This window comes from Atta colombica, unplaced genomic scaffold, assembly GCF_001594045.1.
Source record: "Atta colombica isolate Treedump-2 unplaced genomic scaffold, Acol1.0 scaffold110, whole genome shotgun sequence".
NCBI lineage: Eukaryota > Metazoa > Arthropoda > Insecta > Hymenoptera > Formicidae > Atta > Atta colombica.
Window position 1 is genome coordinate 89,262 of NW_017259196.1, and position 13,640 is coordinate 102,901.

General features: G+C 35.3%; 1 protein-coding gene across 1 annotated transcript in view; it reads right to left on the reverse strand.

Annotated features, from left to right (window-relative positions):
- Positions 1 to 13,640, reverse strand: part of LOC108693853 (E3 ubiquitin-protein ligase TRIM9) — a 113,713-nt gene that overhangs the window by 18,567 nt on the left and 81,506 nt on the right. The window contains exons 4-6 of the mRNA XM_018203017.1: positions 4,299 to 4,394; positions 3,112 to 3,505; positions 1,210 to 1,242 (exon numbers count right to left, since the gene is read on the reverse strand). Of these exons, the coding sequence (XP_018058506.1) occupies positions 1,210 to 1,242; positions 3,112 to 3,505; positions 4,299 to 4,394 (523 nt within the window). The remainder of the gene's footprint in view (positions 1 to 1,209; positions 1,243 to 3,111; positions 3,506 to 4,298; positions 4,395 to 13,640) is intronic.

The window sequence follows — 13,640 nt, forward strand, 5'->3', positions numbered from 1 at the left end:
CTCTCCACAAATAATTAAATTAAAACTTTGTCATATTTTATAAAAATAATTTCTATACAAGACATTTTTTATTGTAAAATCCTGTGTTTCAAAAAGTTAATGGAGAAAAAAATTCGTAATCCAACGAAATATGCATATATTTTTTCTAATGTATTACATTCGTTAGATTCTGGGAAACGCGCTAGAGTGATTTCGTTGAAAACTTTACACGGAATTCCCGCGAACTTGAAAGTTTCCACGGGGCACATTCCTCGCTTTGCTATTTGCAAAGCCGGGTTAAGTAAATGAAATTCCGTGTGACTGCCGATCGCAGATTTTAACGAACCGAGGCGTGCCACTCTTTGACGAGCAAACTGCGAGTAATGAAGAAACTTTCTGATATCACCGTACGATTTATATCAAGATTCCACGAAAGTGAAATGTCTTGATAGAGAAGCGAGTTTATACCCTTCTCGATGGTCGTTTATCAGGTTTCGTTAAAAAGATTTGTATTTCATTAATCTCTCCTTTTCTAATTTCAATCAGAACGCGCGGTTGTTAAATTTGTTAAAATAATGAGCGAATATAACGTGCTTCCCGCACGTGGTATCCTTAATTTTAATGGCGAATGCTTTGACCAATTCTGAGTTGATTCCATCGTCAAATTGAGTCGACGAAATCGATAATTTTATTTGCCACTCAAGTGAATTGAATTTCGAGTGTGCGTCTGTCTTGTGACTCCCATCCTTCTATCCGTACGTTATTAAGTTATCCATACATCTGTAAACACGGTAATCAGATGTGATTAACGTTTTCCGATCTGACATTGGTCTGTAACACCCAGAATCAACGAAGAGCCGTGTATACCCAGTGAACAGTAAGGAGAGGTCTCCTTGTAACGAGTTAATACCTCCAGATCGTTATAGCAGTTACTGCAAAGCCGGTACCTAATTAATCCGCTTTTGAAACGTTTTAGTGTACGGCAAAGCCATGGCGAGCAAGGAGGCATGCTTAAAGGAGTCGTTGCCGGGGGCTACGTAAAATTATTAAGCAGACCTCCCTACTCTTTCCTCTCGTCATCTCTCAGCCGTCTAGACTACTTTGGCGGGTGAGATTGACGCCTCCTTCATCTCTCTTAATAATTTTTTTCATCTCTTTTTTCCTTTCCCGTGTCACTAATATTTAAATATATGTCTACAACTGCGTTTACTATTATTGAATTTCCTTTACCTGCTGTAGGAAATCGCTCTTCCCCTTCTGACGCTGCGTCCAACAGTAAAATGATTTATAATCATTGAATTGATGAAAATATTTGCATCCATTTACGTACATTGCATGCAAACACAACGTCAAACAAAACTCGCTCGAAAGTCTCTTATCGAAATATCAGATACCTTCACTTTTGATCACTTTGTTAATTTACAATCGCGAAACTTATTAATTCGAGTAAAAAATTATTATTCCTTTCACGTGATTATTATCAAGTTTGCAGATATCTTAAAAATGATTAATAAAGACAAGATATGAATCGTGTGATCCAGAGCATAAAATTGCAACTAATCTAAATGATCTATATAACAGAACTGTAATTGTCATTGCAAGTCGTTTCAGGAGTTACGTAATAACAAGAAAATCGAAGCTTACTAGCGTGTGTAACCTTCCTTTCGCCGATTTGAGAGGTAAACGACTATCAACGAACAAGACTTGTACGTACAAAGTTGCGCGATCAGCGCGGCCTCGTAAAGATAAATCGCTCTACAAATCCCGGTAGTTGCGGAACGAGAAGCTACGAGTCAATTAAGCGTACACAAAGTCGTCTTTCGAAACGAGTTTACACCACTTTTACGCTCGTTGTTTTATCGCGGGTACATACGTAGGTACGTAATGCGAGCTAGGATTCGACGAACCATCATGAACAATTCAGTTCGCGTAACGAACTAAGCGGATGAGTTTCCAACGAGGACGTGGAGCCAACGAGATGTTTTACGAACTATCTCAGACATCATGACGAAGAAATATCTGATTTATTCAAACGACTGTTGCGGCGATTTTTCAGAGAAAAAATCTTTCACAAAATGTTTGCAAAATTATTAAATTATTAAAACACATGCTATTCGTTTGAATGAGAAATACATATTTTTAATATCAAAAGTTATTATTTGGGAAAGATTTATCTTAAGCAATATTTTTTTAAGTTTTAATCTAATTTTATTACTGTCATTACTTAGCTTTTGTAACCAATTTGCACTTTTGAATTTAGCAAAACTTGAGACGAAATCTCCATGATTTAAATTATATTTTCATAGGTACGACTGTTTATTGAAGATGGCTTAAATCTGAGCCGAAAATTTAATTAATTATTGTGTATTGATTATTATTTTATATAATATAACTGTGCATTAAACTTTTATTAGCTCTATTTTTAATTTAATTTTGTAATTTCTTTTTTAAAGGTTCTTACTTGTTTATTTTATTTATTGTATGACATTACATGTTATAGATATTTCAAGTAAGTATGGTATGTATATATCGTAGAGAATTGAATGTATCTCATTATTAAACTACACAGATATGTGCTTCTGCAACGAAATTATCTATTGGTTAGCTCTAATCACGTTGGCTCCTAAGTAACTTCCTCTTTAGTACACGCGATAGGTCTACGATACTTTGACTGAGTTCCGTAGCAATTAATTAAGCTGTACTTTGGAAGTGCAATGAAATCAATAGCATCAACTGCGAAGTTCTACAGGTTTATCCCGGAACATCTTATTTAGTTTAAGTTGTAAGTAAAAAGTTAAAGTTTCTCGTTCGTCCAAGCATAAATTTCAAATTTAATATCGATTTCTTTTTTTTTTTTTTTAAAGAAACGTGTATACCAGAACGTTATACAAGTCTAATCGATCAAGCGGAAATGGTAGCGTGCAAAAAGCTCATTTGCTTCACATATACCGTGAGTAAAAATTCATGTCATTTCTCATTTCGTCTTAATGCGATATAGTTGCTATCAGGAAACCCGAACTCGTCCGTACGATAAAATTTATTCGCGATCATTGCCGAATGGACAGGTTCAATCTATGCACACGGACATTACACAATCACGTAAACCACATTCGGCCATCATGGCGTACTCACGTTTAAGTTGGACGAAGGTGAGCTGATCGATGGCGCGGCGCAGCGGTTTGTCGTCCAAGGTAAGATCGAGCAACGGCAAACGAGCGATCTCCTGTACACCCTCGGCACCACCCCAGGAACCGGCGGCCGTCGCTGCTCGGACCGACAACATGCCGCCGATCTGCAAGAAGGCCGCGCTGTCGGTCTCCTTTAACGCCTCGATACAGAATGTGAGCAACGCTGTGGTCGCCTGTAAGTGTGTGGCACATCTCGCCACCTGGTCTCGCAACGATCGTACCCTGGCCTCTCTAGTTTGTCGAGCGGCTTCGATCAACCGTGACTTTCTCGCTTGCAGAAGACTCACCAGGTTCGTTACCCGATCTTCGACCTCCTCCTCAAGCGCCACGCATTCCTCCTGAAATGGATTATTCTCTTTGATTATAATATCGCGAAATATCTTTTACTCAATATTACTTTTATATATAATATTATCTGTACACGACAGAATTTCATAATAAACTCTCTAAACTAAGCAGAGAACTTACATGTATATTTAATATATATTTAATGTATAGAAGAAATTATCTATCATTATACTCAATACATATATTTTATCATAGAAAATTGGAAAAATAAATTGGAAAATTGGAAAACTATAATAATTAATTTTTATAAAAATACAGTAGTAATTTTTTTGCTAGAAATATATCTATTTTCTTTCTATATATCTATTCTTTCTATATATCTATTTTCATGGAATAAGTAATTTCATGGAATAAGTAATAAAATAATTTAATTTGAGATACTTTAACTTCTTTAGAAATATCGTACATTTTTTAATACTTGCACATACACATATTTGAATGTAGAAGACAATGTTTGAATATACAATGTTTACGAATATAGGTACGATTTGATATTGTACGAGAAATCTAATATCAAACTGATTACGCATGTCCATAAAGAAGGGAAAATAGAAGACTATATCAAAAGAAATCTCTGTCGGAATTTGATTCACCGATTGTAAGCTATCCTTTGTATATTCGAATTATCCCTTCGGCCATCAGAGATGAATGCACGGCGGCTTTCTATCAAAGAACTGATGTAATTAATGCCATATCTTTTCGCAATTTCATGGCACCGTACCGCGTTGACACGTCCGTCGACACGGAATTTAAAACGGGCGCCAAAGGCGTGCCCATACTCACATGTACTTTATCCGTCATTCCTTTGAGCCTTTGAATGAACTCCGTTGTCGAGCGGGCTCTCTCCGACAGCTGCTGTAGATTCTGCGACAGCTCCGTCTGTAACAGCAGAAATTCACGACACGTGAAGAAACGTGGTACGTGCGTACTCAGAGAACATGATATGTAGAGGTTTGTACTAAAGGTAACTAAAAGATATTAATATGGAATAAAAACAATTTTGCCTTTTTTAAAGAAAAAAATATTGTAAAGATATGTATCGATTTAAAAAGAATCTTACTTTTTTTAAGACAAAAAAACTATAAATGATAAAATTCTAAAATCATATTACTAAAAATTAATTTGTATAATATATTGAAAAATATAATAATATATATTATGTAATATATATGAAAAATATATGTAGGATATATATTTCAATTTTATACGTTAATGTATTATGTACACTGAAAATAAATTTTAATAAATGTTTGTTTGAATAGTCTAACTAAATATTCTTACTAAATATAAAACATGTGGAAAGAGGGAACATACGGCGTTATTTCTTCTCGAGAAAATCTCGAAAACTAAATTCGAGATTCATTTGATACAAGAACTATTAATCTAAGGATGGATTCATAGTCTGTTCTTATTTCAAGACTATCTAAAGTAACGTCTTAAGACGCTAATATGGCTCTCTGATTCGTGATTTCTTAAGACTTATCTTGAATATAAGATCTGACTATGAATACCAACCTAAGTATTATTTTTTAAGTAAATATTTATTTATTGTAAGTAAATATTTAGTTAATATTGGTTTTAGTTCAAACAAATATTTGATAAAGTTTAGTACATTTTTTCTCAGTGCATAATACACATTTCTGTGTATATACGTGTATAGTGCAAAACAGAGATTACATGCTAGTAAACTGTACATAGATAGATAGAGGTACTGATGACTAATGAAGACGAATTATGTACAGCACAAGTGTTCGATGTTGGATCGATATGTCACGCTGGTTCCAATGGATAAACAGTTCTCACGTAGAGAGCGTTTGTACGTTGAACGTACCATACATAGGCGTAGTCACGCTTTCGTAAACGAGCTTGAATTAAGTACATATCGTTGTTTGTTCAATAACGACATAAAATGCTCTTCTTTCGCTGTGGAAAGAGGGAACATACAGCGTTATTTCTTCTCGAGAAAATCTCGAAAACTAAACTCGAGATATAGTGTAAACAAACATATCTGATTTTATTCATGATGTACAAACAACAACATAAATGCGATTCAAAATATTATTTTCTATTTTAAAATATTTATACGCAAATTTAATAAAATAATATTACACTATATATGTCTCTAATATAAATGTAATACAATTAAATTAGTAATATACATATTTAAAAAGTTTAAAAGATTCTTTAATATTTAATTTAATTTATAAGCAGCTTTTCTACTAGGAAAAAAATTCCTAAATTTAAGTAACATTTTCTTAAATACAATATCAAATAAATATGTATTCTTTTTTTATTTATTATTATTTTTTATTTATTATTTATAAATAAATATTTATATAAAGAAGAAAGCAATAAAAAACTTAAATCAAATAATGTATGTTTACATTTAGTAAATATTTCTTTAGGAATTTTTTTCAGTGTATGAATAGGAACAAGTGAAATATTCGTCAGATTTCGTCAAAAAAGCCATTTTATATTATTTCTTATTAATTTTTTTCTATCTTTATTTGTAAAACAGTTCGAAACTTATTTCATCAAAATCAACCTCTTAGTCATTTATGTAAAATACTTTACAGCATTCAAGATTAATATTGTGGTGAACATCGAAGAGAAATGACATTCTTATAATCCGGCACGCATTTATAACTGCGATTTAATTTATCATTTTACACTGAGTAAGAATGCGACCGGCATCGTCTCGCAATATCGCGAATTGTTCCCACAGTTCTCGTTTATCATTTTCCTCATTTCTCGACTTTCCTCACCGGACAATACCTTCAGATCGATCGAGCGGACGGACGGGTGTACTTCGTCGAATTCACCAGAGACCAACGCACGTCGCGTCGTCGTCGGCAGTTTCCATTTAACACGACAATGTGTGCTAGTCGAAATGGGATGCGATCGCGTATGCAGTATGCACACGATACCGACAGCGTCGGCATTCATCAGGGAAGACGCGGATTTACTCGTGCAAGTTCGCGATAAAGCCTCGACGGATTACAGGAAAATATCAGGCGACATTCGACGTGAACGTTATCCATTTCTCGTATTCTTGAGTAAACGATAGTGAAACGATCAGTGGAATCGCATACGAGAAATCTACATTTCGTGTAACTAATATTTATCTGCTACACATCTGCCAAGACTTTCCGGATGCTAAAAAACGTCTATTATACTCAATAACAACTTCGCTTTTTATTAGTTTGTAAGTAAATAACGAAAAAAAACGTAAATGATTTTGTTAAAATATCTAAAAATTTAGCTAGATATAAATCTGTAAAAAATAATTTCAATAAAGTACTAAAATAATTATGTAGAACGCTCAAACTGGTTGTTAGAATATAAAAAAATTTTTTGCTCATTATTCTTGAGTTTCCCTACATAATTATTTTGATGGTCTAATAAAGTTATTTTTAGATCTATGTCTAGTTAAATTTTTAGATATTTCAGTAAAATCATTCTTTCCATGTACAATATTAATAAGCACAAAAGTACAAACCACTAAAGGATGACAAATTAAGTGCTAGAGATAGAGTCTCTGCTAGAATAAGCAAAAGATAAGATTGCAATAATTACTTATAAAGTCATACGCTGATCTAATTTATTAAAATACAAATACTTTGAATTAAAAAGTATATATTTCATCAAACAGCACACTAAAGAATATTGATTTTTCGATTTATCTGTTTTTATATTTATATTAAACACACATCTTCACGTCAATACATCTGATTTGTGCCTTTAATGTATACTGAGTGCGCACTAGTGAGAATTTAGCTATTAGATATATCTGTTTAGACAACTTTTTATTCCTCGACGGAAAGTGGACTTGATAATTAATTTCGTCGGATAGGCCACATGTTCCTGAATCCTTTTACAGGAAAACTCGTTATTTTTCTCACCTGCGGCATCGCGCTCAAAATATCGAATTATAGCGCCAACACAAAAGTACCATGTCGAGGGATTCCCCCGTTCAGCTGTACCGAGGCTGCCGAGGCATCAGTATCCCTTTGTACGTTTATCTTCCTCTCAGTGTCTCTTCCATGCCGAACGCGACGGCGACGGTGCGATGCCTTTCTCTCGCGCTTTGGCGCGTATCCATTGGACGCGACCGACGAAATCTTATTAGCATGAAAAGAGCTCTTGGGGATTTCATCAGGGCGACGAGCTATCCGACCTTCTCCCTCGCAGCCGTGGGCGAGATGTTCCCTCGATCGATTATCTCGCAAACATCTCCGGAATTTCTCCGTCGATTGTTAGATTGATCAACAAAATCCCCGCACAACCCTTCATTACGTTTAGATATTATCATAAAGTGCAAAAAAAAGGGGATATATATATATATTTAATTTAATTTATTTCGATGAAAATATAAAAAGCCTCGTGAATTTCTGATAATTATCTACAAAATACATTTGCGATGACAGTACTGGAGACTTACAGAGTTTAATACGAATTTAACAAGATAGTTAAAAGAACCGTCGTCTAAATAGTTCATGGAATTTCTGTAAATATAAGACTGTATTAATATTGATGTATAGTTGGTCTTCTCGGTGCAAGCGCGCGCATACTAATTCCGAGACTCGCGAGGCATTTCCTGTGTCGTAACTTTCAAGAATAATTTATTTAAACTTCTCGTTCGACGAGTCTAATGCGAAATGCGCCCCAGGAATTGTCTCAGTTGTGGCAAGAGCTCGACTTTCTTGACGACATTAATTGGCCAAGAGTCGATTCACATCAAAGACTTTGTTAACATCAGCCAGCTCGTTATAATAGTCATAAAAGTCTGCAGAAAGAACCCAGTGGAACTTTAACTTCTTTAGAATATGCCGACATATATAATACCGAAATATTAAAAAAAAAAATAATTAAAAAAAATAAAAAAAAGCAGTCGGAGTTTATCCAACTCGTGAAGAGATCACCGGAGAAGATTTTTCATCCGCGTCGGATGAAAGCTTCGTTAAAATCCTAACGAACAGAACGCGAAAGCTTATTAAATCTAGCCGATGCTTTTCAGCAAACACTTTTCAGAAAACGTCGTATTTACAAGGCAAACGGTAATGAACGGGAAAAAGTGGAAAGACCGGAAGGGTTTTCGTGTCGATTAATCTCGAGGCAAGGCGTGATGTACAATCGGCTTGAAAGAACGTAAATTAAAAAAAAAGGACAGATCAAACATGGAATATTGATATTTCTATCGAGTGAAATGGGGACCGATTAATCTTGCAATTATTCTTGCGGTCGCGTCGACTGGTGATCGTCACCCGACCGGTGATCGTCGTCGCTTTCAATTTACATCGAAACGAGCGTATCTCGCGAACGGCATGTACGAGATAACTCAAAAGCGGTCCGCCGCGATAATGGAATCGTGTCCTTCGTAAAGTTTCGAGCACCGCGCGCGGCTCGGATTAATTTTCGATTAAGCTCTCATCCACGATCATAATCGGGGAACCTCTCGGTCTTGGACACGCGAGTGTCTAGTCTGTTCCCGCGAAATCTTCCTTGTTCCCTGTTCTTTAAGTATTAAGGATACATCAGGTGTATGACTTTACAAAAAGCGACTGAAATTAGAAATTTATATTTTCCGTATAAAATAAATGTTAAATATGAACAGTTCAATATTTATATTTAATAATATAATTTTATGGTTCAAATGACAATTTTTCTCGTTTTGTCTTAATTATTAGAAGTTTATTCTTAAACTATTTATTAATCGCTATACTGTTTTTAAATAAGTTCTCTCATTAAAATAATTTTTAATCTAGGTTTTAAATTGCCGCCAAAATTTTTGTATTATTTTCAAATGTAATACAGAAAAATATTTAACGTTTTATCAATTTTTCATTTTAATGAAAAATATATGTAATATTGTATATTCTTCCATTAATATACTAAAAATTATTCGCTTATAACTATCAATAAAAAAATTATTTTATCGTTAATCTTTAAAAATGTATTTGGCTAAACAATATTTCGCGTAGTCACCAAAAGATATATATATAAGAGGATATAATAACAATCAAATGAAAATAATAACACTACGTTTACATACATGCAAACTCTTAATTCGCAACAACAAAGCTACGAATTAAGAGCTTGTCAGAGCTCATTATCGTTACAATGGCGAGCTAAAATGAATTTTTGCCCGTGTAAAGTTCGTGGAAGTATACCCGTTGCCTTGGGCATTCTCCGCCGAGCCCTTTGCCACCCGCGTACACGCGGATTCACGTGCGCGCACATGCACAGGCACAAACGAAAAGTTTGCAATGGCGATTCGTGCTCGAGCGTAATTAAGTTACTCCTTTCGAGTTACTGTCGGCCGCGCCCGGTAATTTCCGCAGTTTTCAGCGCAACTTTCCACCAAGTTCGAGTCGCGCGCGAGGCGACCGCTACCCGATAGAGAATGCCGCGAGATTGTTCCCGACATGCGGTCCCTTTAACGCCCCCGACCCTTTGTTATATTAATTACCGCAGTCACCGCGTTGTACACCTATAAAGGGAAGCCGCGAGGGAGAGACTTCGTCAGATTCGTGACAAGGGCGGCACGATCTCGCTTTAATAATCGATCCTTAATACTTTCACGCGGTTCACGCGTAATTCCATTAAAGTCCGCCAAGGTCCCTCCAGCACTTCCGTTACTTTAGTCGAATCGCGGTTGGAAAGAAGCGAGGGGAGAATTTGAGAGAATTTAGGTATACTCTATCGAATTTGACAGTATCGGATTAGGGTATTCTTCTGAATACATTCGTTGTATTCTTGCAACCCTTTGACGTCACACTTAGTTTCACATGGGGACACTTGCAAAGAAAGAACACATCACGAAATTGTCACAAATTTCGTTTTCTTTCAACATAGTGAATCTACATCGAAAATAAGCGCCATATTCGAGTTTGTGTTTTATTAAAAACAGTTTGTAAATAATATTTTTTAATATAAAACGCATTAATTATACGAAAATTGGATTCCGCCCAATGAATTGAGCTTGAAATGAGTTAGTTTTCATATATAATATAGCTTATAATGTGGTGAATAAAACATGTCATAGGCACAAGATTCAATATTAAATAGTTTTTAAAAAAATGGAAAAAGAAAACAAAAATTTTGAAAAACAGTATAATTTCAAACATTTGTTAAAAAAAAATTAAAATAAAAAACTTCTTATATAGTATTCCAAAAATTAGATGCTTCGAATTTAACGAAAAAAGTATATCATAGTTGAACATTTAAAAAAATATGCAATAAACTTGGATATAGCATACGCAATACGATTTTTCAATCGTTATTGTTTAAAAGTTATTCGTATATTAACGTTGCCTTTTACTCCAAAGAAAAAAATATTCTTACGTGTTCAATTCTGCCAAATAAATTAGTCAAGTTTCAAAATATTATAGAGGTACCAACTTAAAAAAAAAAAACTGAACATGTCAAAAAGTTTATAATTAAGCTCTTTATTTATTCGATATTAGCAAGTCATTATTTATTCTATGTATGACTAATATTTCTATAACAAATTCTATAACAAATATCTATATTGCGAATCGGCTGCAGAGATGCAAAATAAAGAACTTAATACTTATCCCGACATTCGTCCGCTGTCCTTTTGCATGATAAAAAGTCATCTTTTGAAGTCACGGCGGGAAAACGCTAATAAACAAATATTACGCGATGATATATTCCATTTTCCTGGCTTAAATTATTCAGCCGTCGTGTAATCCTGCACGATAGAACCTCCCCACAGAGAATAACGTTTCGCGCAGAATACTATGAATTTTCATGATTCTCCTTTGGCTGGGAGTTTTAATACTGCATTTTGCCAAATAGAGCCAGATGCAAAAGCAAAAACTCGCCGGTCGTCAGATGATCTCTATTTCATATGAAAAAGTGATCGCGAGAATCGCGGAAGCAAGTCTGGCGGGAACAAGCCTCGCGAGAATCATCAAGTCTCGTCGAGATAATGCAGCCCAGAATGCACTTGTTAATTAAGGACGCCAATCAAACTGTACGATGGTGCAAGCATAATTACAAAAGTCGAGGGTGTTTCGAAGTCACCCTCGAGGCGCTTTCACGTGGAGCAACATACCAAAAGCACCCTTGCACTTATTAAGCTCGAGAACTCCGCCATTGTTTCCAAGATCGATTGCGATCTGCCTAAAACACTTGGGATCTCTTTGACCCAGCTATTGTTACATAACATACCACCTACTGTTTGCTATAACGACGTTGCTTTTAAGTGAACGCGAGTATTATGTGTTCCATTCAAGACGTCATGATATAAAAACCCAGGAAAGTGTTACATGTATCAACATATTTTATATACAGAGTGAATTAGAATCATTGAACCAACTTTTTACCCTATGAGAAAATAATTGCACACATAATGTGTTAATTATCGATATTCTTAATTGAATTATAATGATAATTTGCTCATAGGATAAAAAGTTGGTTCAACGACTCTGATCCACCCTGTATAATTATATATAATTTTATATAATTATGTATGAAACTTTTTTTCCAGGAATGTAACATTTTCGTGTAATTCAAAATTCTTGTGACAGAAATTAGTTCCAAATCAATTTAGTTGCCATTATGCAAAACATTACACCTTGTATTACACGGAAAGAACGATTTTGAGATGAAGTGTTTAAATATTTAACTAAATACGGGTCTAAAAATAATTTTGCTGGAAACAAAATAATTACGTAGAAATTTCAGATACGATAAACAATCCTGCAAAAAGTTTTGATATTCTAATAATCAGCTTGAATAACCTATAAAATTATTTTGATAGTTCAACAAAATTATTTTCAGTCCGTATCTAGCTAAATTTTTAAATATATTGCCGATTTTGAAGGAAAATTGAAACGCAGAAGATTTAAATTTTTAATTTCATTTATTAAATTTAAATCTTTTGCGGCACGAACTTTCCGGACAACCCAATACTTCAGCAAAACTGTCATTTCTGTGCACACCACACTTATAACTACACAACCTGAAAGACTATACTTTTATAAAAAATATTGTCTTTTTTACCTATAATATATAGCAAAAATTAAATCAGGTAAATTCACTCTTCTCGGCAGATATCGAAGAATTATTCGTCAAAGTATGAAGTCAAAGTTAGTTAGTTCCAAAACGAAGTTACTATAAAACGAGAGTGCATTGCTCGGCAAGTGCGCGCGATATTAAGTTAAAAAGTGCCGGGCACATTTTATCCCTGGTATAGCGTTAATAGAGCACATGGCGCGCGGGAATATATTTCGCCATTCCTGACTGGAGCATCGTTTCATCACGTGCCCCAAGTCATTCGCTGAAATGGAAGCCTGCTTTTATCACCGTTGTTCTTCATTGTCTACGCCAGGCGTGGCCCGACGTCGTAGAGAATCGGTTTCGTGTGCCGGAATAATTGGTCACTCGAATGCAGCCCTCTCCTCTCTTCTCATCAGCCTTGATTTCTAGCCTTTCGCCTTCCCCCGTTCCACGATGAGATATTCATTCTCACCGCGCGCATATACATTTTGGCGTCCAACATAAGATCGCACGAGCCCGTTATCATATAGTCGCAGCCCACGCGATTCGCCCCTCGACTCAAGGGGTGGTTGGCGCGGTAGGAAAGGCGAAGATAGTGCCACCCTCCTTGTACAGGGTCATCTGTCTGAAGTGATTTTCGCTGTTCACTCGAGGGTGAAAAGTACGTAGTAGGGAAGTACGTAGAATAGATTATTTTCGAGAGAGTAGGTGTAAAAATAAAGTAGAAGATGTAGAGGATGATCGAACAAGTACAACATATAAGATATTTCCAGCGGAAAATATTGTAATATTTATAGGACTGATATAAAAAGTGTCCAATAAGATAAAAACTAATTTCTATATCACTACCGTGATATTTTAATAAAATCTCTTGAGATTTTCCTCGTTTAATCTACTGCTTCGATATCGATTCAATTTTTATGGCTCAAATAACGAGAACCACGTTATATCGACTTTCAAAATAATACGCTGATTTCACCCCGAGGGTACCACACCGCACATCCATTTATCGTCACGGAGGCTCGTTTATCCGCGCCCTTACCAGGACATGTCGAGTCTGCTGTAAGGGACGAGCGGGATCCCGATGGATACTATCCT